The following is a 21,462-nucleotide window of genomic DNA, read 5'->3' as shown; positions in this document are numbered from 1 at the left end:
CACACCTCTAATGCGATTTTTGTTGTTTTGTGATAATCTTTTTAAAGAAGTATAGCAATGCTGATGGATACGCACAATACAACTTTGTTAGCTCCAAGGAGATACCTTATATTTATCTGACAAGACTGTTACCTGCTATTTATAGTTGTAGCAGTATCTGACACTTATGTGGTATGTAAAGAGATTTGGGGAGTGGGGAGGTATTTCACATCTATCCATTAAGACAGTTGTTACCAATTTTTACAATTCATATAAATATAAAAACTCCCTAAACAACCCCCTGCACGTTGTTTGTTTTTTCCCTTGGTGTAAAAACAAAACAAAACAAAAACCTAACAACACTTTACAAGGAAGCACATACTAACAGAACAAAGGCAGCATGTAATTTAGTATGCCAATATGCCAAGTTATACAAACTGATGTGTCTCACTGGTGATACACCAACTTAGGAGCCTGACCCACACTCAGTTAGGCATCTGAATTACATAAATAAATAGATTTTATGTTCATTTCCATAAAAAGAGACATTCTTTTTTATTGTACACGGCAGACAGTAATAAAGTGAAAACGTTCAGCTTGTGCAAGTATCTACTGAATTTAGATGTTACATACCGTTTGATAGCCACAAGTTCTCCTGACTCGTTGCTCTTTCCCATCAACACACTGCCATAGGTGCCATCACCTAGTTGCTTCATGATTGTGTAACGGTTCATTTTTTTTAATTATTTTTTGAAGACCAGGATAGCCAAAAGCTTATGAAATTCTAAATGTCTTAAAGGATGTCTTAAAGGATTTTGTGCTTTTTGGTTTTCTTAGAGAGCCTCTTCGAGGCTGCTTTAGGATGCTGGATGTCTTCTCATAACTGTGCAGGATAGTCACTAGTCTCCTCCAAATTTTGAGATGCAGATATAAAGTCTGAGAGAGAGAAGAGCACGACCATTCTCAACTGATCCTTCAAAAAAAAACCAAAAAAGCGAGAGAGAGAGAGAAAATAGATAAATATGTAATTTCACAGTATTTTAGGCAAAGACACTCTACAATTTGTATCTAAGAATAATAACTCCAGACCTGTATGCGTTCCTTAAATAGAACGCTTCAATATAAGTAGTTCTTTTCAGTCCTTCAAGCCACAGGAGGTGCCTAGTCTAGGATTAGAGTTAGAGTAAGCAGTGGAGAGTCAAGATTACTGCCATAATCCCCTAGAACCACAGAAGCATGTTTAAGGCTGGTGTCCTCTGATGGATCTCCCTAATTTGCATGCAGAGGTAGGTTCCTAATCTGCAGCAACGGCAGGGCTGAAGTTCGGGAACACAGGTAACAGAACCCAAATCTTGCACAGGGTGCTACAGTAAATCCAGGGCTGGTGCTTGCTGGTCTGAATGCCGAATTATGGGAAGTGTGGGAATTATGCGAATTATGGGAAGAATATGCCGAATTATGCAAGCAGGCTCGCTTAAAGTTAGTGAGGAAAGGACATGAGAAAGCAAGATAAACGCGGCATTCGTTGCCAAGGTAAATTGAGTTCTTACAAATTTACTCGAATATTTCACTCTTAAGTTCACAGAATTCTTGGTCTATACTCACAGCTAGGAATCGGCACAGTAATGGTTGAAGAGTTAAATTTATTCTTCAATTTCACAAGGCCTGCATAAGTAACTATAGAGCTCACATGCATTGGTATGGAAGACTTGATCTGAATTTTCATTTGGAAAAGAAAGCACATTAAACAATGCTGATTCTTCAAATTTATGTAAATCTTAATTTGAACCCCAATCCAAACTTGAATCCTAACCCTAGCTTTCATGATACACAATATTATGTCACCAGCGTTTAAGAGTTAGGAGTGTTCCCATGGGTCTTATTCACAAATCCTAACTCTAACCTCAGCTCTGGCTGCCTCCTAGACACAATCCTGAAAGTCAATACCGAGGCACTTAGACAAACGCCCAGAAGTCATCCATTTATTTATGTAGTCCTAGGAAAATCTAACAACTGCTCACTGCAGCTTTTATTCTCTGTAACACAAATGCTTAAATGCAAACGAACCACCTACTGCTAAACAAATTCCAGCATTATCTCTATCTTTTGCCTCTGCTGTCTGAAAATTCAAAATAACACTCGAATCAGCTGACATCCACTGCCAACCTACCTCTGCAGGCGATGCAGAATTCAGCATGCAGCTTTGTAGTCCTTATGCTTATGCCAGAATTAGCTACAGGCTGGTAAGGCTGTCCAAACAGATTAAGGAGCTCAAATTCAGCCAGTAACAAACCTCAGGCTTGAGATTTACAGGTCTGGCAAAATGCAACAATAAAACTGGTCCCTTAGGAGTGTGAACACAGCATGCTAGAGCAGACATCTGCTGCATAAAAGAAACAGCTTTGTGGACTGTGCATTGATGTTTCTGAGCTGTTGTTACTTGAAATGCTGCTTCCCCGGAGAAGTTGTAACGTGCACCTCGTTACTCGCTGGTGCTTCTGTTACTGGGGAGGAATCTTGCACTAGCTGTCATGATGCCAGTAATGAACGGCCCTGTGGAACAACCTCAGTTTATAATCTTTGCACCAGACAACAACCAGTTCGGCAGTAAGAAATATAAAGAAGTTTTTATCCATCCCGGAAAAAAGCCCTTTCTACCATAAAGTGAGGTCACTGGTTAAGAGCATATTCTATAGCAAAGTCCAAAACAAAACAAAACAAAACAAAACAAAAAAAGAAGAAACTTACAATCACAGACAATTAAAATTATGTCTTCATATTAGTCCAATTTAAAATGCAGACATGTTTTCTGCCTACTGTGTTTCTCACAATTCAGCTTTTTATCTTATTCCCCAAAGTTCCTACATGCACTCTAGTACCTTGAGTGCTATTTCTTCAAGGAGACTATTTGTTGGCTGCAGTAATAAGCAGATGATCAAGCTGACACATACTAGCTAGTCATCTCTTGCTATTTTCTGATTGTAAGGTTGTATATATACACACACACACATATAAACTGCCTGAAGATCTTCTAATACACATTTTAAAACAGTATTAGCCTCTAAAGCAACGATGTAGTGTGCATGCATTTTGTGTATTGCAGTGAAGTTAAATGTAGGAGTTAAATGTGACTGCACTTCCCTGTTTCAACAAACCTAACTGTAGCTTGTTAGGACATGGTTTTCAGGAGGAATTCCGCCGTATCTGTCAAAAATGGCCTTAGCCTGGAGTTGTATACATTAGAAGTTTTGAAGAACTCATATGTGTATCTACATTTCATGCCCAACTTTCTGCTCTCTTAACAAAGTGAACTAAAATACCAAGAAAGAAAACTCTGCATTTGTAACAACCAAAGACCCAGATCTAGATACACACCTCAGGTTTTGACCTTTAAGTCCTCTGATTTTGGTGCCTAAATCCTGTCTGCTTTCCAAGACAATTCAGGGTTATAAATTAATCACATGCTTTTACAATTACTCCGTTTGGCCAGTTGTCGCTATTATTTTAGCATATGCACTGGGAACAGCACTACATAATTCACTTCTTCCCTCCAAAATTCCTACGTAATGTAACACATCTCAGGCATAATAAGCGTACATTTTGTCTGATCTGGCAAATACTTTATTGCCTTATTCCTTTTCTTATGTATCTTGTATGAATGTATGTATGTACTGTCATACCTGCCGCACACATTCACCACCACGGATCCAGACCAGGCCACTTCACAAATGACTCTTGCGAACAAGTTTCCTCGGGTACTTACAGTCAACAAAAAGACGGAAAGGAGGCAACTCACAGTGAGACATCACCAATTGAAAACTAACCAAACGCAGCGGAAAAATGCCAGTGTGTATCACACTTGACTCCAGGCTCTTCTCTTTTGTACCAGCCCGGGGAAGACCCAATCTACCTTTACTTGGTACTGCAGGCCTCTGACATGTTCTTTGGTATCTCAACGCTTATGTGGTATCATTTCCTCGGTTGCCTGAAGCTCTAAAATGTAAAATTGTTGTAATAGTCTCGTCTACCAAACTGACAAGAGAAATCCTATTGTTTTACGCCCTTACTGACATACTGCCCATAAGCTCTTCACATGGGATTAAAGAGGGATGAAAGCAGGGGACAAAGAGAAGACAGAATGCAGCAGAGCCACAGAATCTGGTAATTTGTGTAAATGTAGAACTACTTAATATGTTAAGCTCATTTTCACTTTTCCTGTGTTTCTGGTGTTTTTACTTTAGGCAACAGCAATAACCTTAAATGAATGTAGATATTCCGTTTTCAAAGGTAATTAATAATGGCAAAGTATCAGGGTGAAACAATGAGTATAAAATGCAAAATACGTAACACAGCAAGCCGAAGGGATTGCTCAAACTGTTCAACAGTTGTATCGGCCTTACGCGACAAGACTCAGCTCTAGCCACAAAATCAAGCCTGAAGAAGGCACACGGTGCCCAAAGTAGAACACAAACAACTGAATTGGCTGAGTTGGAAAAAAGCAAAGCTGCTGAAGTGCTAAACAACGACAGAGCACACGCAACACGGAAAGGAGGAAAGGACAAGGGGAAGGAGGCTACAAGCCTTCATCGGAAAGGCCCCGAAGTGTGACCCCCAGAGGGCACTGCGCAGGCGAAAGGAGGAGGGACACTACGATAGCTGGGTGTCAGAAACCAGTAACATAAATCCTGCCCTGTTTTGGAAAAACGCGTGAATATGTTTATCACCGTACCACAAATAAGTCCTCGTTGTCTTGCTTAGGTGTACACGTTGGGTGGAATTATCCCTCGCTTACCCAGCTCTGTTAATAAAGAATACCCGCTTCCTAATTCTCCAAAATGAGTCCTGGAAACTTGCATCACTTTTTGCGTTTCAAGGGTTTCTGCTGTACCTGAATTACGTGTTAGCGAATATCTCTGAGCTGCACGCTAAGCCGGCTACAAAAATTAACAAAGAAACTCGAAAAGGCCAAACCCATAATAAAAGCAGCGAACGGGACGCGGCCCAGCGCGGCGGCAGGGCGAGTAAGCCAGAGGCAGTGCCACCCACCTGCGCCCGGGAGCCGCAGGAACCCCCACGGCCGCGGGCAGAGCACGGCGCTGCGCACGGCGAGCGGGGCGCGGGGCCAGCCGCCAACTGCTGCCAACCGCCGCCGGGCCGCGCTGACGCGTCGCCGGGGCGACGCCGTGGCGCTGGGCGGGACCTGCCACCTCCGGGGAGGGAAGGGAAGGGGAGGGCAGGGGACGGGAAGGAGAGCGGGCAGCGCGCGTGCGTGGTTGTGGGGGCGTACAGTTGCGGGGTTGATAGTGCTGGGAGAGTTCTCCAAGATTATCTGGTCCAAGCATTGCCGTACAGCCACCATCACCCACTAAAACATGTCCCTAAGTACCAGGTCCAGCCTTGCCTTGAACACCCCCAGGGAGAGTGATGCCACCTCCTCCCTGGGCAACCCGTTCCAATGCCTGACTACTCTTTGGGAGAAGAAATGTCTCCTCATTTGCAACCTGAACCTCCCCTGGTGCAACTTGAGGCCATTCCCTCTTGTCCTATCGCTAGTTACCTGTGAGAAGAGGCCAACCCCCAGCTCCCCACGCCTTTGTTTCAGGAAGCTGTAGAGAGCAATAAGGTCTCCCCTGAGCCTCCTCTTCTCCAAACTGAACAACCCCAGTTCCCTCAGCCGCTCCTCACAGGACTTGTGTTCCAGGCCCTTCACCAGCTTCGTAGCCCTTCTCTGGACACGCACCAGGGCCTCGATGTCCTTCTTGTAGTGAGGGGCACAAAACTGAACACAGTGCTCGAGGTGTGGCCTCACCAGAGCAGAATACAAGGGGACGATCACCTCCCTGGTCCTGCTGGCTACACTATTCCTGACACAAGCCAGGACGCTGTGGATTTCACTCCGTTCACCACCATGCTCTGGGCCCGGCTGTCCAGCCAGCTTTCAAGCCAGCAGAGTGTACCTGTCCAAACCATGGGCCTCCAGCTTCTCCAGAATACTATGAAAGACTGTGACTGTATCAAAGTCTTTGTTGAAGTCTAAGTAGACTACATCAACAGCCTTTCCCTCATCCACCAGGCAGGTCACCCAGTCGTAGAAGAAGATGAGGTTGGTCAGGCAGGACTTGCCTTTCATGAACCCATGCTGACTGGGCCTGATCCCCCGGTGGTCCTGTATACATTGCGTGATTGCATTCAAGACGACCTGTTCCATCCCTTTTCCTGGCACCAAGGTCAGGCTGACAGGCCTGTAGTTGCTTCTGTGATTCTGTGATCCACAGCTTCTCTGAGCAACGTGTTTCAGTGCCTCACTAACCTTACAGTGAAGAATTTCCTCCTAATGTCTAATCTAAATCTATCCTCTTTTAGTTTAAGACCATTCCCCCTTGTCCTATCATTTACCCAAGTAAAGAGTCTTTCTCCATGCAGTTTCTTAGTAGTCCTTTGTAACCAAAATTTCCCCAGTGTGTACAGAAGACACGATTAAAAAAAATGTATATTTAGTGTCTGAGCCAAAGGGTAGTTTTGAGAGTGAGGTCTCACCTGAAGCTTTAAAGCTCAAAGCTTCTTATTCTTTAAATGCTTTTTGAGGTCAAGAAGAAGAGACAACACGGTAACTACAAGGGATACTATGGAGGGAGAGGCAGAAGTTCAGATTTGCTCAGCTTCACCAGGCTGTCAGCAAAAAAGGGAAGCTGTCCCAGTTACACCTTTTTTCTCCTGTTTGTCGCTGGCCAGGGTGGTGACAAGGTGCTGGGTCAAGCACCGCTGACAGATGAATTGCTTCTGCCTTTAGTCAGCTGTGCGGAACAGGAGGCTGTGGGAAGCAGCACTTTGGAGCCCAGAGGACTCAGCAACTCGAACAGTTTGTTGAAATGACAGCACAAGGATTAATAGTATATATATATAATTTTTTTTTTCCCTGAAACAGAATATGTCCATTTCCTTTACTGAAGTAAAAACATCAGAGATGCCTCCTGGGTACAACGAAGCGCAAAGATGAGACCTGGACATGAGAAGCGTTAAAGCAGCGTCACCCCACGGGCAGAACTTGGGCCATGGTTCAGTGACATCAGCTGTGTTTTGCAAAGCGTTCTCACTTCTCTGTGGGGACATAAGCGCGTGGGCATAGCTAATTTTCTGAGTTTGATCTCATACCAGGGATTACCTGCTGTTTCACAAAGCTGCTCTTCCGCTTGCTTCTGCATTGTGGAAAAAAAAAAAAAAAGGAGAAAAAAAAAAAAAGCTCTCAAAATAAGAAACACGAGTGTGTTTTTTTCCTCTACTTGAAATAAACTCCAAATAGTGGGACATAGAGGATGGGAGTGGTGAGACAGTGCTGGGAAGCAACCAAAAGGCAAGGCTGATGTTTAAATAATTTCAATACTACTTCTGCAGAGGCGCAGCAATTGAGTAATTTCTGTTAGTGGTGTCCTGCACCTGCTGATTGCCAGTGCTTTCTGTAACACTCCCTGATGCACAGAGGCAGGAAGGCTGCACTGTAGTTATGACAAACTGCAATATGCTTCAGAGCTATATGGCAAGCACTGCAGCCCAGTCACTTAACCCCTCATTTTGTCACAAAGACATTAAGAGAGGTGCTGGGCTTTGCTCTTTCTGTGAAGCAGGAAAACGAAGGAAAGCCATCAGGCTGGAATGGCAGGGGTGTTTGCGAGTCCTGCAGAAGGACCTCTGAGAAGATCCTGGTGCACCTGCTTGCCTGCTCATTTTACACAACAAGATTAGCAGACCCACTACTAATTTTCTGTTGAAAGAACCCTCTTTGGCTGCGGCCCATAAAGGTATCAACGCTTTGCTGAAATGCCAGCATAAGCACCTGAAACCAGCTTCTCACAACCGGCAGTACAACAAGTGACAGCAGGTATGTAGAAGTTAGTAGGGATTGTGTGAACTTTATTTGGTTGCCATTGCTTTGAATGAGTTTGATCCAAACAAGCAACATTTCTTTGTGATGTTTATTCACACCTGTATCATCCCACTGATCTCTGTCTTGCATGTGGGCTCTTGCAAGCTCATGGAGGTGTCATGTTGAAATGTGCTCTCCATTTTGCACAATCCTAACCATAGCACTACATAAACAGCAACTGATCTGCCCTTCCTTTGTTCAAGAGCGATGGCCAGATACTTACTTTATGCGGCTAGAAGACCTCAGACAGTTGTCCAGACATGGGACAACACCATACACTGCTCTTGTTAGTTCTCAGGCAGATGGGTTTTAACACACCTGGACTAACTTTTCACCCTGTGTCTTGGGAGGATGTCCTGGTTTCAGTTAGGACAGAGTTAAGTAGCTCATAGTAGCTGGTAGGGTGCTATGTTTTGGATTAGGATGAGAAGAGCGCTGATAACATGCTGATGTTTTAATTGTTGCAGAGCAGTGTTTACACCAGGCCAAGGACTTTTCGGCTTCTTGCTCTGTCCTGCCAGCGAGCAGGCTGGGGGTGCAGCAGGAGCTGGGAGGGGACAGACCCAGGACAGCTGACCCAAACTGGCCAAAGGGGTATTCCATACCATCTGACGTCATGCTAAACAATATATAGGGGTGGCTGGCCGGGGTGGGGGGGCCGGCTGCTCGGGGATAGGCTGGGCATCGGTCAGCGGGTGGTGAGCAATTGCATTGTGCATCACTTGTTTTCTTACACATTATTATTGTTAATACTATTACCATTATCACTATTATTATTATTATTGTTATTATTATTTTCCTGTCTTAATAAACTGTCTTTATCTCAACTCACAGGCTTCACTTTCCCGTTTCTCTCCCCCATCCCAGAGAGGGAGGGGGGAGGGTGAGCGAACGGCTGTGTGGTGTTTAGCTGCCAGCCGGGTTAAACCACAACAGAGGAACAACCCAATGCTGAAGGTCTCAGTTGTCTGCTTTTTCTGTGTAACCGACACTGAGAACAATAGGAGTGGCACAAAATGTGTAATTCATTTCTTTAGAAGGCCTCCTGCACCTCCAGAAGTGCACTGTGTCTCCTGCTAAATGGTCTGTCTCAAGAGGTGTGATCCACCTTTGTGAATGGGAGTAGCTCAGGTGGATTAGATAACTCAAAAAGACTAAAAAACAAAGCAAAACAAGCAAACAACATGAAAAAAAATCCAGACACCTCCCTCCACTTGCCCCCCTCCTCCCCCCCCCCCCCAAAAAAAAAGTAAAAAGTAGGCTTAGAAATCATATTCTGCTCTGCTGCATCATCACTGTCTCCAGAGAAGCCCTGGTTCCCACCTGTAGAGCTCAGAGGAACACTTACATCTGTCTGCAGAGATCATGAAGACCTCCCCATTGGGTGTCCCAGAGGAGAGACACCAGTGAGCTCAGCAGACACAAGATGCTGGGCTGCCAGGCTCTGTCCCCCTGGCAGGACCTGCTGCTGAGGGCAGGGGCTAGCAGCAGAGGGGACCAGGTGCCAATGCCCACATACAGGTGCCCACATCGGGTCCGTGACACATGGCCACGCCTGGCAGGTACATGTGTTGAGAAACATCATCGAGAAGCCTCTTGTCTCTGGAAAGGATCCATTCAACACACTTGTGCTTTTAAGCCTTGCCATTAAAAGGCTGCTTTTTTGAGTATAAAGGGCATCCTCAGCCTGGGGACAGCTGGTGCTCTGCCTCAGTAGGGCCCTTGTTGTCCATATGAAGCCAGAGCCACAGGTGGCTGAGCTCTGAAAGCACATTTTTTCCACTCCTCAGCTTTGCTGTGACAACTGGAATTTGTTAGGTGAGGATGCCTGCTGTGGCACAGGATGCGGGTGGCCCATGCACTCCTCTCTTGTGCTCGAGGAAGGGCCAGAAACCCCATCTGAATGGTAAGATGAATGGAAAAGCAGCTACTCAAGGACCGAAGGGAGCACATCTTTCTTCAAGGATGCTGCTTTGCTTGGGAAGCAGACTTTTAAAGATAATTCTGCAGCTATATAAAACAGCAAAGAGGCATTTGATTTCAGCTTTTTTTGTGTGTGTACGGAAGCTAACATTGCTTTCAAATTGCTATATTTTGGAGAGAAAACTATGTGCTGCACTAGATTGTATCCATCTGATCTTTTAACCACAAAGGGTATTGAACAGACAGATTGTTGCAGATGCTTGTGCACAAAAGGCAGTGGTGTCGGTGTAGAGAAAGGCTGCAATAACATTCAGGGATTTTTTATTTGCTCAAGTGGATGTGGTGAGGTAATTGCTACCCTATCTTTGTACCGTGTTAAACAGTTGTTGTGTTTACTAGACAGGAATCCACACCCAAAAAGTAGCAGTAGGTGGTACATCAGTTGAGAAAATGCAGCCAAGTTCTGCTTAAAAGGAAGTATTTCAAGAGCATAGCATAACAATTTAAGCATACGGGTACAGCAACAAACTTTATACCAGTATATTAACAGCACAAAATCCCTACAGCCTATCCTAGCATTTTAACACATTCAAAGCATAAATTGCAGTGGTCTAATTTCTCCAAAATCAATACAAAATGGAGTAGCTTACATCTTTGTTTAAGATTTTCATGAAGTTTGGGATCTGCTGTGAATATCATCTCAGCTTTTTTAGTCAATTTGCCTCACTTTATTTTTTTTCTCCTTATAAGTTTAGAAGGCTTTATATCTTAATTTTTATTCTACAGCCCAAATGACTCCATATATTTTGGAGTACAGAAGAAAGATCTCAGTTCTGTGTACAGGTATAGCATTATATACTTATAAACTCAAACTTTGGCTCAGCCTTTCTGGGTGGTAACTTGTTATTTTCTTAGCTTAGTATGTGGGCTAATTACCAAACTGATGTTGCTCACCTGAATCAGTTCTTTTTCTGTAATCTGAAGCACCTGGAAGAACTGCCATAAAATTTTAAAAGAGCCCAGTGAGGTAGACAGCAAATACATTAGAAGTCAATGCAAGTTTGACGCAGATATGTTAATTTAGTCTTTTGATAAATTCTACTTGCAAGAGGCTTGAATTTTCAAAATGCTGAACAACCACCCACTACTGAAACAGGATGCTGTTCACTGAATTCCTGTGGGAATCAATTTCAAGTGTCAGACTGCATATATTGTTTTCATAAAAATACAAAGTTGAAGAAAGAAATACTCATTATGTATGACTTTTTTAAAAACCCAAGAGTTTGTACACCATGCTTTACAAATAAGATTTGGTTACTGGTTTATGACAGCACTACAAGGTTCTGCATGTCGAAGCCAACTAGCCAGTTGCTCATGGTAATGTTATCTTGTTTTTAAATGCATATTTATTAAAAGCACACAGTAGCAGGCTGTTACTTAAAACATAGCCAACGCATAATAAAAACATATTTTTCCAAAATATATGAGCATCCAAAAAGTTAAAATACTTGATAACTAATATTAATAATAAATGCTGTCACCCTGACTAAACCCCAGTCTACATAGCTTTCTTGCTAGGCATACATTGTTTAGGTATGGTTTTCATTACACAGCACTAGACAGCTTCCAAAATGCATAATATTTAAACAAGCAGTATTTATGTTGGGCCTATTGGAGAATGAATTCAATTATCTGAGAATCTGGGGATGCAACTTTTTTTGTTTAGCTCAGGGTCTCTGGAAATTGTTTTTTGGCCTCTCATTTTGTCAGTTGTTTCATTCCCAGTAGACCACCACTGTCATGGGAGGTTGATTGCAGAGAGCAAAAAAATGCCAGGAGAAATCCCTTGGAGGAAAGAAAGACCTAATGGTGAGGCAGAGAGAAGAAAGGTAACCAGGAAGGTGCATTCACATTAGCCTGCTGCTGTCAAACAAAAAAGCAGCTTCCATGAAGTTTTATCATTTCTTTTTTCAGAAAAAGACAATTAGTCCTTCTATTCATCAGGACTGTGGCAGGTGAATGGATCATTCAGGTGGATTATCCTGCAAGTTGTCTTACTGTCTCTTCTTTCCATTGACCGCAATCTACACCACCTCCATCATCATCTTTTCCTATCCCCTGGGGAACATTTTCTTTTTACAGCTGGAGCACCGCACCCCTCCAAGCCCGCAGCCTCAGGCAGGAGTGGTGGCTGTAAGCAGATCGCAGCCTCCAGCAGAGGCCATTTGCTTCCACAGGTGCCGTGCCACCGCACAACCTTCACCTACTTGGGGCTGGACATCTCATACCATTTTAATGGTACACATATTGAAATTCTGTGGGCAGTATGCTTCGCTCAGTGCCAGAAAGGCAATTCTGGGGGATAAGTTGTTGCAACACACTGCTTCCTCACTTCTCCTCAATTCCCAAGCCATGTATACGGTCAGTGCAGTCACGCATTTATTTCCCAGTTTGAGTTAATCATTCTGATGTCATTTAGGCAGCGTTTAGCCAATATTCAGCACTTTCCAACCTTAAGTCCTGTCCTTCATGCTCCGCGTAGCTGTTCCCTAGTGGTAGCCCATACCGATAGGTCTCCACGCTCTCGGCTGGTTCAGCCTTTGCAGGGATTGCATCATGCTGGTAGAGCAACGCTGACTTGATCATCCCAAAATCTTCCTGATTCTTCATCCCTGAATAGATAGCGCCCGAGACATTTTCAGCCACGTGGGTATAGCTCTGAAGGTTGTTCATATCGCAGAGGTTGTTGCTGCATTTCAGCGCAGATGGCTTGTAGGCCCGGTAGGACACTTTTGTGGTAGTCGTGATGACGGTTTGTAATGGTGGGGCTATGGGAGAGGGGCTGGTACCATACCTGTTGGGGTACTCACAACAATAATAAGGGTGGTTAGCCCTTGTTTGCATCTGACCATAGTCGCTCCTTTCTCTGTCGGCAGTTTTCCCCCGAACTGGTTTCAATCCATAAAGCCTACCAGTACTATCAAAGCTCTTGTCATTGCTGGCCAAAGAACTATAGTGAGATCCATTCAAATTGACGGGGTCAGCATCAGTGGGAGGATTTGCTGGATCTTTGTAAAATGATGGGTAAGGACCGGAGCTTATAAAAGTAGGAACTCCAAACTCATAGCTGCACGGTCTGGACACATAGATCCTTGGATTGGGGCACTTCTGGTATGGCGATAGCTGGTCCTCTTGGAAGCTGGCTGAGTCATAAGGTGCTTTGTAGAGGTCAGCGTTTTGTGGCCAGGGGTAAGACTGAGTTGGAATTGAAAAACTGGTGTCTGTGATGATGCTGACTCTTTCTGGGCCATCCATGCAGGGCAGATTCTGCACGTTATTGACGTAACCACTGCTATCATGGTATCTTCCCACCTGGAAAGGACAAGATCTTTGAGATTTGGGAATGGATACTGCCCACATACACATCCTGACACTTGCACTAGTACTCATTTCAGTCCCAAGCAAACAGCTGTAGCATGGTATAAAGCTTTGTTTTGCCTTGGGCTTCCCAGTATTCATCTCTGACACCTCTCTAATTGACTGAAAACCTTGACTTACCTCTGAGTTTAGAGGTCTCTTTTTCTGGGACTGGTGAGAAGAGGATATTTGCTTCTTAATTGCACTTCGCCTTGCCTCTGCCTCCAATTTACTCTCTGGCCTAGGGTGGTCGTGGACTCCTTTAGCCTAAATAAGGATAATGAAAGAACTAGATGCAAACTGGAAGGAGGCAAGAGAAAACAAAATGCAGTAGAAGAATGAGAGAGAGAGAGAGAGAGAGAGAGAGAGAGAGAGAGAGAGAGAGCATAACCTGTGGCCTGTCACAGGAGAGTACAGAGAAGAATCTAAAGAACAAGGGGGGATTAAATTTTAAAAATAAATAAAGCCCAGCTGTGACCTGCAGGTAGACAGAAGTAAGAAGTGAGGGAGGAGAAGTCAGTGATGACTGCAGAGCTGCAAGGCTGGGTGATGAAAAAGCAAAGCTGCTACCCGCATCTATGACATTCAGGAACAGCTGATCAGAACCAAGGGGGTGGGGGATGCACTATAAATTTAGTTTAGTTGGTTGACAGAACTCCATGATCCTAGTTCTGCATTATAACACCCGCCACTAAAATGGCAACAGGCTTTAAAGAGGTTTCACACTAACGGATGACAAATATTATTTACTTTGAAAATCATAACCACATTTTGGAAATCTATACCCAGGAAAGCCATCCAGAGATGGTCTGCTATTGAAGCTGCTGTGGATACAAACTTATGTATGCAAAACTATATTCACATATGACAAAACAACATATGCTACATGTACTTACCCATTACACTTTCCAACGTGGACTTTCAGGCAGTCCCTAATACAAACTGGAAAACTTAAAACTATTTTAAAAATGATATCCTCTATCAAATGCAAATTCCAACTGAGAATTTATCAACAATTTTATCAAAATCTTTTCAGTTTTTGCATTTTTATGATGCAATGTCTGAATAATAACAATTATAAATAACAGATGAGAATTAGGGAATGTGGCCAATTTGCTTCCATTTACTGATAGGAAAAACAGAGTTCACTGGAGTCTGGGTAGGAAAAAAAGCCCCAAATCCAGCAGAGAATGTAAGCTCAAAACAGAAGGGTTTGGTAAATTTTTGTCCTAGTACTGCTAAAAAACAAAACAAATAAACAAAAAAAACCCCACAAACATCATCACAAAGTTACAATACCACCTTCTAAATACCCTTTGTCTGGTGAGCTTTTAAAACCTTTTAGAATTCAAAGGGGTTTTTTCATATGTAGTGGAATTTTTGTTTGAAATTATGTAGTTTAAATGATGCTTTCATTTCCCCATTTATTTATCTTAGTAGGAAATAAATCTTAGGTCCTTGGTGAGATTCAGTCAGCAGACATGTGCTAAGGTGCAGGACAAGCTTTGTTCATATCTGTTTACTATAAACAAGAGAACTTTAGACCTCTATAATGATGTTACAGCTAAGATGGAAAAAAGTTACCCCTCAAGTACTGCTTTTTTAAAAGACAGGCAAGCGTTACTGTTTTGTGTGTTATGGCCAGGTTTGTAATACAGAGGAATCCAGGCACGGGGCCGAACTCCTCTGTACTCGCCATGCTCGGTGGTACACACACACACAAAGAGGAAAAAAAAAGAGAAAAAAGGAAATCTTTCTGGTTATGGATATATTTACGTGCATGTCTGTGCACATGCATATGCATGCTTTATACCTGGAAAAATATTGCTTTGCCATCCAGCCTCCAGAAGTTAGTGACCGGATAGCCGCTGTGCCCTCGGCAAGGAATGAGCTCAAGGGCCGCGTTGCAGTTTGGACAGGCTTTCTCTGCAAAAACAGATCGAGAAACTTCTGAAAAACACTTGTTCAAGGCGACGGTGCGATCAGAGAGTGAATGGAGCACAAGAGCAATAGGACAAGTCCTTCACTGAAATTCAGATTGAGATACGATATTCCAGTAAATGGGATGCAGACTACCGAGCAGAATTGAATAGTATGGACTAGAGCTGCACAGGTGATATAAGCTAATGACTGAAAGGACGATAGGTCCATTTGCCTGTAGCTATTTGCAGGCAGATGTTGACAGAATTTGGAACTAATTTGCTCACACTTCTTGCAACACCACCTTAGTCTGCATGCCAGAAAACAACCTGGCCTCTGTTTAGAAGTCAGCCGGCCCCAGCTGACGGAAGGGGGGCCCCCAGGCACCCTGTCCCACCCCAAGCCCCCCTCACTTTGCTGCTTCTGTCGAGCCTTGTCACATATGGCGGGGCGCAGCTGCAGCCTGGCACCACCGGGCAGGGTGCAGCTCCTGGCGCACACCACCACCCCCAGACAGGACTTCTTGAGGATCTGGCAGTTGTGGTTGTTGGTGTTGCGCATGGCCCAGCCACTGAGGTGCCTCTGCGCGTTCTTCTCCTCGCTGGAGTAGATGAGGCGCACGTAGCCATCCGGCCAATCCTGGAAGGCGTCAAAGTGCTTGGGCTCCTGCAGCAGGGAGAGCAAAAGGACGGGGCATCGCAACACAAGGTTGTCATCCCATTGCAAAACGCACAACAGGAGAGGGAAGGCTCTTTCTGTGACCTCTCATGCAGCAAAAGCCAGAAGCAGCAGAAAATGTTTTTGGAAGAACAGCGTATTCAGAAACAGTCTGTGAAAGGGGAAAGGCAGCCTGGGCTTCCATGTCATGAAAGAAAGTCAGGCCTCCTTCCCCTTTAGAATCACCATTGGTAATAAGAAGGTCTGTTGTCACCAATGCCTCTTTGCTGTAAGGTGGCCCAGATGTAGGACATCAGCCTCGCTACCAGCACCTGTGGGCTGCCCCACCACACCTGCGCCCACACAGGACGGGAGCTGCCCTGCTTCTGCTTGCTATTAAGTTCTCTCCATGGGGCCACGCACCCGCAGGCTGGAAACTAGAAGTTTTAGCTAAGCAACAGTTGCTTGCAGTGCATCTAATGCAAGATGAACAGGACTCTTGCAAAACAAACAAAAAAACAATTGCAAAAGCATGCAACTTTGTACATTGCAGTAGATGCGTGGTGGTCCAGAGAAAGACCGTTTCCATTTGGGATGTCACTGGCTTTCCAGCATTCCTTACCAAAATGTGATTAACAGAACAATGAAAGAATGACTGAGATTTTAAACTCCAAATATTTTACAGTGCAAATAGAATTCCCACAATGCCCATTTAACATATATATACACCACATGTGAGCAATCCCAGTGAATTCAGGGATTTACAGAGCATTTACATCCAGCATTTACAGAGTTAATCATTTCTGTAATTGCATGAGATGCGCAAAATTAAATATATTGCGAGATGAAAATTGCTTGGGTTAAAAATGCATTTGGAGCTCACAAACCGAGGAAAAAAGTGAATGTCATTGACAAATCTATTTAATCAGACACATCAGCAGACAGATGCAATATTCAGATGGTTTAAATTATAGTGGAAAAAGATCGATCTGAGCTTCCTTTAGCATGCCTTTAAATGGGGAATGAGGGAGAAGGAAGCTAGTCCAACAGCAAGGACTGCTTTAGGAGTTCATACACAGCTGCCTGAGGTTTTGCATTAAATCCCTGCCTTTATTTCAGGCCATCAGCAGAACCGCTCAAGAACCCTATAACTGCACTGGGAGAGATTTTGCAAGGCAACAGCTGAGCTTGGTAGGAAGTAGTACTGAGGAATTAAAGGGGCTGTAAAACATAGCTCACTGGGAGGGTAGAGACATCCTGGAGGGCTTCAGGCCCTGGGGGAAAACCCCAACAGCGTCCTGATCCCATCACAGGGGGGTTCCCCAGTTTCCTGCTGATTTCCCGTGCCAGTGACCCCCCCGCATCCCCCTCTACCCGGTACCTGCGGCAGTTTGGGGTCGTTGATGTCCCAGGTAAGCTTCATGCTGGAGGAGGGGACAGCGGCAGGTGGCAGCTCCCGTTTTTATGCCCCCGGGGCGTCCCTGCCTGGCCCCGCTCGAGCGGTAGGGGGCTGGCCCTGGAGGGGACTCCTGTGGGGAGGGGAGCTCCCAACTTCTGCACCAGGTGAGGGCTGCTTGCTCTGCATCCCCCCGTATGCTCAGACTGGTTCAGGGTTGTGCTGCACCTGCTGAAGGTGTTTTTTTTCTTGGGGGGGAGGGGAGGGGAGCAGTAGTTGACATGCCTTCTGGTTTGGGGGATTTTACCAAAAAGTTTGTTTTCAGCTCCCAGGATTAGAAAAGAGTTCGTGACATAATGCTATAGGGACTTGGAGTGCTCTGTGTACCTGCAATCCTTTAAACAATCCCACCTGGCCTTAAGGGTTTTCTCCTTTCCTTCCATCCCACTGATGCCAGGCAGCCCCTGTGTGGGTAGGTGGGGGGCACCACGGAGCCCCTTGCATTGGGGCTGGGGGACACCACTGCTTTGGAAGCATGGGGTGTTTGTGAGACTTTGTTTAGGAGATGAGGGAGGAAAACTTGAGAGAGGGAGGGTAGGTAGAACATCCTCAATTTTTGAGCAGAAAAAGTGTTAGTTTTTTTCTTATTACATTTTCTCTTTTAAAGGAAGAAGAAAGTGAAAAATGGGTTAAAGAAATGGATGACATGGCAGCTAGAGCAGAAGACTATGTAAATACCTTTTAAATACATCCCTACTTCTGTTTTACAAATTCCAGAGAATATCCAAGTTGGAAGGGACCCAAATGTATATACCTATATATATATTTATTTAAAGGTGCATTCTTGAATGTATGTAACAGGACCTAGGATTTTTAGTAGTTTAACGTAACGTTGCAAGTGAAGCCAAGACCACTGCCTTTTCCTTAGCAAACATGTAAAAATTTTTGCAGGAGCAGTGGGATGGGATAAGAGTGGTTTACTGCTACCTGTACCAAAGGAGTTGCTCATTCCCTTCCTCAGAATCGTTTAAAATAACTCAGTAGTGAAGCTCCTGCAATCCCCTGTCTCTTTTGGAGATTAAGATAAATGTTTCACCTTCAGGTGTAACAGTGAAATGAAAGTAGGGAAACAAGCCAAGTAAGTATAGATGAAGCCATCAACCCCCCCAGCTTCTTAGAGTAGCATGGTGAGTGTTTTCTTGTAATCAGCACTGCAATGATTCAAAAGCCTGCCTGTTTTAGCCTCTGTGGTGTTTGCTTCCCCTCCCTCCACAGCTTGAATTGCTTCTCACTGATGCTTTCAAGGGGAAGGGATTTCAGAAAATAAGCGATCTGCTTCAAGAGAGAGGAATGGAGCCTCTCCAGAAATACAGCGAGTCTCTCTTTGTCCAGCTGGACAAAGCACTGCGAAAGGTGAGTACCTTAACTGATCTTAAATGTCTTGGTGCCTGCCTTTGTCACCCATGGCATCAGGCCAGCCAAGCGTGGCACTATGTCTTTCTTCAGGAGCTGGACAAGAATGAATTCCACAATGTCTCCCTGCTGCTGAAGTGTGTGCAGCTCTACTTGAAAAGCGATCTTCAACAGGGGATGAGTTTGTTCATCGAGCAAGGACTGGTAGACAAGATAAGTATAATGCCTATATAAATTACTAATGCGACTTAGGGTTGCTTGCATCAGGAAAAGACCCTGAAGGAAGTGAGTACTAGAGTATGGCTTGTAAAGGTAAATTTTTCTTTTTTAAATAAATATATTTCTTGAGCTGAGCAGGGGTGGGAGGGTGAGTTCACTTTCTTTCTGCTGCTTTCAGTGCAGAAGCTAATGTCATTGTTGCACCTATGTTTTTAAGCTGATGAGGGAGGCAGAGGATGAGGAGTTTAGATGAGGGGTTTTTGTCAAACAATATAAATACAGTCTAAATTCATTTTAAGTAGCAAAATGTTTATAGTAATAGAATTGATGAGCAATTTCAGCTTTTAAAATTATAAAAGCTAACATACATTTTAAGTAGGTCCCCTTTCAGATATAGTGCAACAGGTGCATTTAATCTGCGATTGTATTTCATCTTCTAACCAGCACAATACTGAGTTCAGCTGGCATTAGTTGTAGTAATGCACTTGTGTCTAAGCTGAATAATGCCTGTATCTGATGTGGTTTGGAGAGAAGAGTTTGCACTTGCTCTCTGTGTGTCAAGGAGTCCTCAGCCCAATGCGTCTTAATGATGCTTTTCAGGGATATAGGTGATCAAAATTCCTTTCTGGAGAAATTATTAACAAAGTCTTGCCCGTCTAAGCTCTGCACCTCAGGTATAGGTCTGTAGGTAGCCATAGGTGTGTGATGCTGTGTAGTATGTTGAATAGTGTGCATTCATATAATAACGCTGCAAAAGTTTGGGAAGTGTTTTAAGCATTATTTCACTTTGGAAACTTCAGGAGGAGGTCAGTTCATAGTAGCTACAATGTATCATGACAAGGAGGTCCCGGGCACCAAGGATAGGTGCCTTGAGACCAGAAAGGGGGGAAAAAAATGGGACCGGCGAGGGAAGGGGGGAGGATGAGTGCTGCAAGGGCAGCAGCTGGCATAGCCTGCTAGCAAAATTTAAGCTCCTTCGTGCCGTGTGGCTTTTAACACTGTATGGGGCCTGTCAAGCGCAGAGATTGAAAACATTCCTGTGTGTGTGAGGTTTGCTGCAGATGTGTCTAGTTTAAGTATTATTACCTATTCTTGCGAGATTTTAACTGATTTTTTTTTTCCTTTTACCTGGTATCTTGGTTTGAAAGAACAAGAGGGTTTGTGATCCTCATTGATCCAAATGAAAATCATTTTTTGATGGCACTTCTTGAAGACTTCTTTGACTCTGCATTGGTATGTACATGTATGGGGGGAGTAGAAGGACTGCTGTTGTGTTATAAGGTAGCCATCATTCACAAATAGTTTTCTATTTAAAAAATAATTACATAGGTCTTGCATTCTAGGATTCAGCCAACTGCTTGTTTTTGCAGGAAAAGGGGGGAAGAAATTCAGATGCATTTCTCAAACAAAACTTGAGAATTGAAGCCCTTCTTTAAAAGCATGAGTTACTGGCACTGAGCTGCACCTCAGGTGCAAATGCTTTTACGAGATGGCCCTAGTTATTTGTGCCTGCAGTGTTTGAAAAGACTGAGTTTATTTTAAAGGCTAATCAGAGCTACTTGCTGTTATCACTTATCTATTTATTGTCAATGTTTTTAACTTGAAAGATATCAGAGGCCTAGGAATGTGGATGCTGTGATTGGAAGAATGCTTTTAGCATCTTTCCACAAGCTGTTCACCAGTTTTTGCTGTCTATAGTGCTATAAAGTTTTTTGGGGGTATGTGCAATCATATGTCCAACTGGATGTGTGTGCTTACTGGAACTGTGTGTACTTTGAATGTAAGAACTTGAGTGCTTATGACACATTAACAGTTCATGATTGCAGTCTACTTTTTAGGATACTCTATAAAAGATTTTGAGCAAAATCAGGTTTTCTTGTTCCTCTACTAACTGCATTGAAATTACCAGAAAGACTCCCATAAATTAATTTGTCAGAGTTTGATTCCTTTGTCCTACTAACAACTTCTTTAAGCTTTCACTGTGGATGATGAGGTGGCTGTTGTATTATTTTTCCTCCAAGGGACTTTACTCCTCTCCAAATATCTCCTGTTACAACACTTTTACTGTAGCATGTAAACACAAATTGTTTGCACAGGCCCATGTGTGCACCAAAAGCAGCAGGCGGGTGCCTGGGTGTGGGTTTTGCAGGAAATCTGAGGGTGCTGCTGAAATGCCTGTAGGAAGCGGGTGCCTCTCCTTTGTGCTCCCTGTGCAGTGCCAGCATGTACGATGCAGGGTGACAGTGTGTGACACCTGTCTCAGGTGGCGCTGCTTTTCTGGATGTGGGTGCTGTAATGTTTGGGGTTATTTTAGTTAGCCCCTGAATGCTGTGGCAGTAGGGGCATAAACACCTAAGCACTTTGCTGCTGTTCTTGGGTCGTTGTGTGTTAACAAAGATATCCTTTTTCCATTAGGTGATATGCAAGTGCAGTAATGAAGGTCAGTATTATTATTTTGTTTTTCCATTCCTAGACCTCCTGAATTTCAGTCTTGGGAGCACATTTCTTAATTCTGCCTGAACTCTATCCCCTCTCTTCTCTCCACCCTGCAATATTTTCTTTAAAGCCTCCTGATAACTTTTCCCTTCAGTTCATTTTCCTTAACAACATTTGCATT

At 43.9% G+C, this 21,462-nt stretch overlaps 3 protein-coding genes across 20 annotated transcripts in view; 1 reads left to right on the top strand and 2 right to left on the bottom strand.

The window, feature by feature from the left end:
* The window catches only part of MAK (male germ cell associated kinase), a 31,330-nt gene extending 26,146 nt beyond the window's left edge, over positions 1–5,184 (bottom strand). For 9 of the 10 annotated variants that reach the window (XR_010829420.1, XR_010829419.1, XR_010829421.1 and 6 more), the window contains exons 1-2: positions 5,026–5,184; positions 613–952 (exon numbers count right to left, since the gene is read on the bottom strand). Coding sequence is in view for 7 of the 10 variants with exons in the window: in XM_013190458.3 (XP_013045912.2) it covers positions 613–713 (101 nt within the window). In the remaining 3 variants the exon portion in view is untranslated. Of the gene's footprint in view, positions 1–612; positions 953–4,867; positions 5,006–5,025 lie in introns of those variants that run through there. The other variant, XM_066992436.1, reaches the window with a different exon arrangement.
* A 1,024-nt stretch (positions 5,185–6,208) lies between these two features.
* The window catches only part of SYCP2L (synaptonemal complex protein 2 like), a 37,594-nt gene continuing 22,340 nt past the window's right edge, over positions 6,209–21,462 (top strand). For 5 of the 9 annotated variants that reach the window (XM_048072144.2, XM_048072140.2, XM_048072139.2 and 2 more), the window contains exons 1-6: positions 15,861–17,229; positions 17,881–17,943; positions 18,489–18,626; positions 18,720–18,839; positions 19,974–20,078; positions 21,261–21,285. In XM_048072144.2, coding sequence (XP_047928101.2) covers positions 17,221–17,229; positions 17,881–17,943; positions 18,489–18,626; positions 18,720–18,839; positions 19,974–20,078; positions 21,261–21,285 — 460 coding nt within the window. In that variant the 5' untranslated portion in view covers positions 15,861–17,220. Of the gene's footprint in view, positions 7,856–15,859; positions 17,230–17,250; positions 17,381–17,880; positions 17,944–18,488; positions 18,627–18,719; positions 18,840–19,973; positions 20,079–21,260; positions 21,286–21,462 lie in introns of those variants that run through there. The other 4 variants (XM_048072137.2, XM_066992435.1, XM_048072136.2 and 1 more) reach the window with 4 other exon arrangements.
* GCM2 (glial cells missing transcription factor 2) lies at positions 11,285–17,320 on the bottom strand. Its single transcript, XM_013190469.3, has 5 exons — positions 17,199–17,320; positions 15,574–15,826; positions 15,054–15,166; positions 13,382–13,507; positions 11,285–13,195 (listed from the first exon to the last, which is right to left on the bottom strand). The coding sequence occupies exons 1-5, from the start codon at positions 17,238–17,240 to the stop codon at positions 12,299–12,301; spliced, it is 1,431 nt and encodes a 476-aa protein (XP_013045923.3). The 5' UTR covers positions 17,241–17,320; the 3' UTR covers positions 11,285–12,298.

Source organism: Anser cygnoides, chromosome 2, assembly GCF_040182565.1.
Source record: "Anser cygnoides isolate HZ-2024a breed goose chromosome 2, Taihu_goose_T2T_genome, whole genome shotgun sequence".
In the NCBI taxonomy this organism is placed as follows: Eukaryota; Metazoa; Chordata; class Aves; order Anseriformes; family Anatidae; genus Anser; species Anser cygnoides.
Note: the sequence above shows the minus strand (reverse complement) of the source record. Positions and strands in the feature narration are given on the sequence as shown.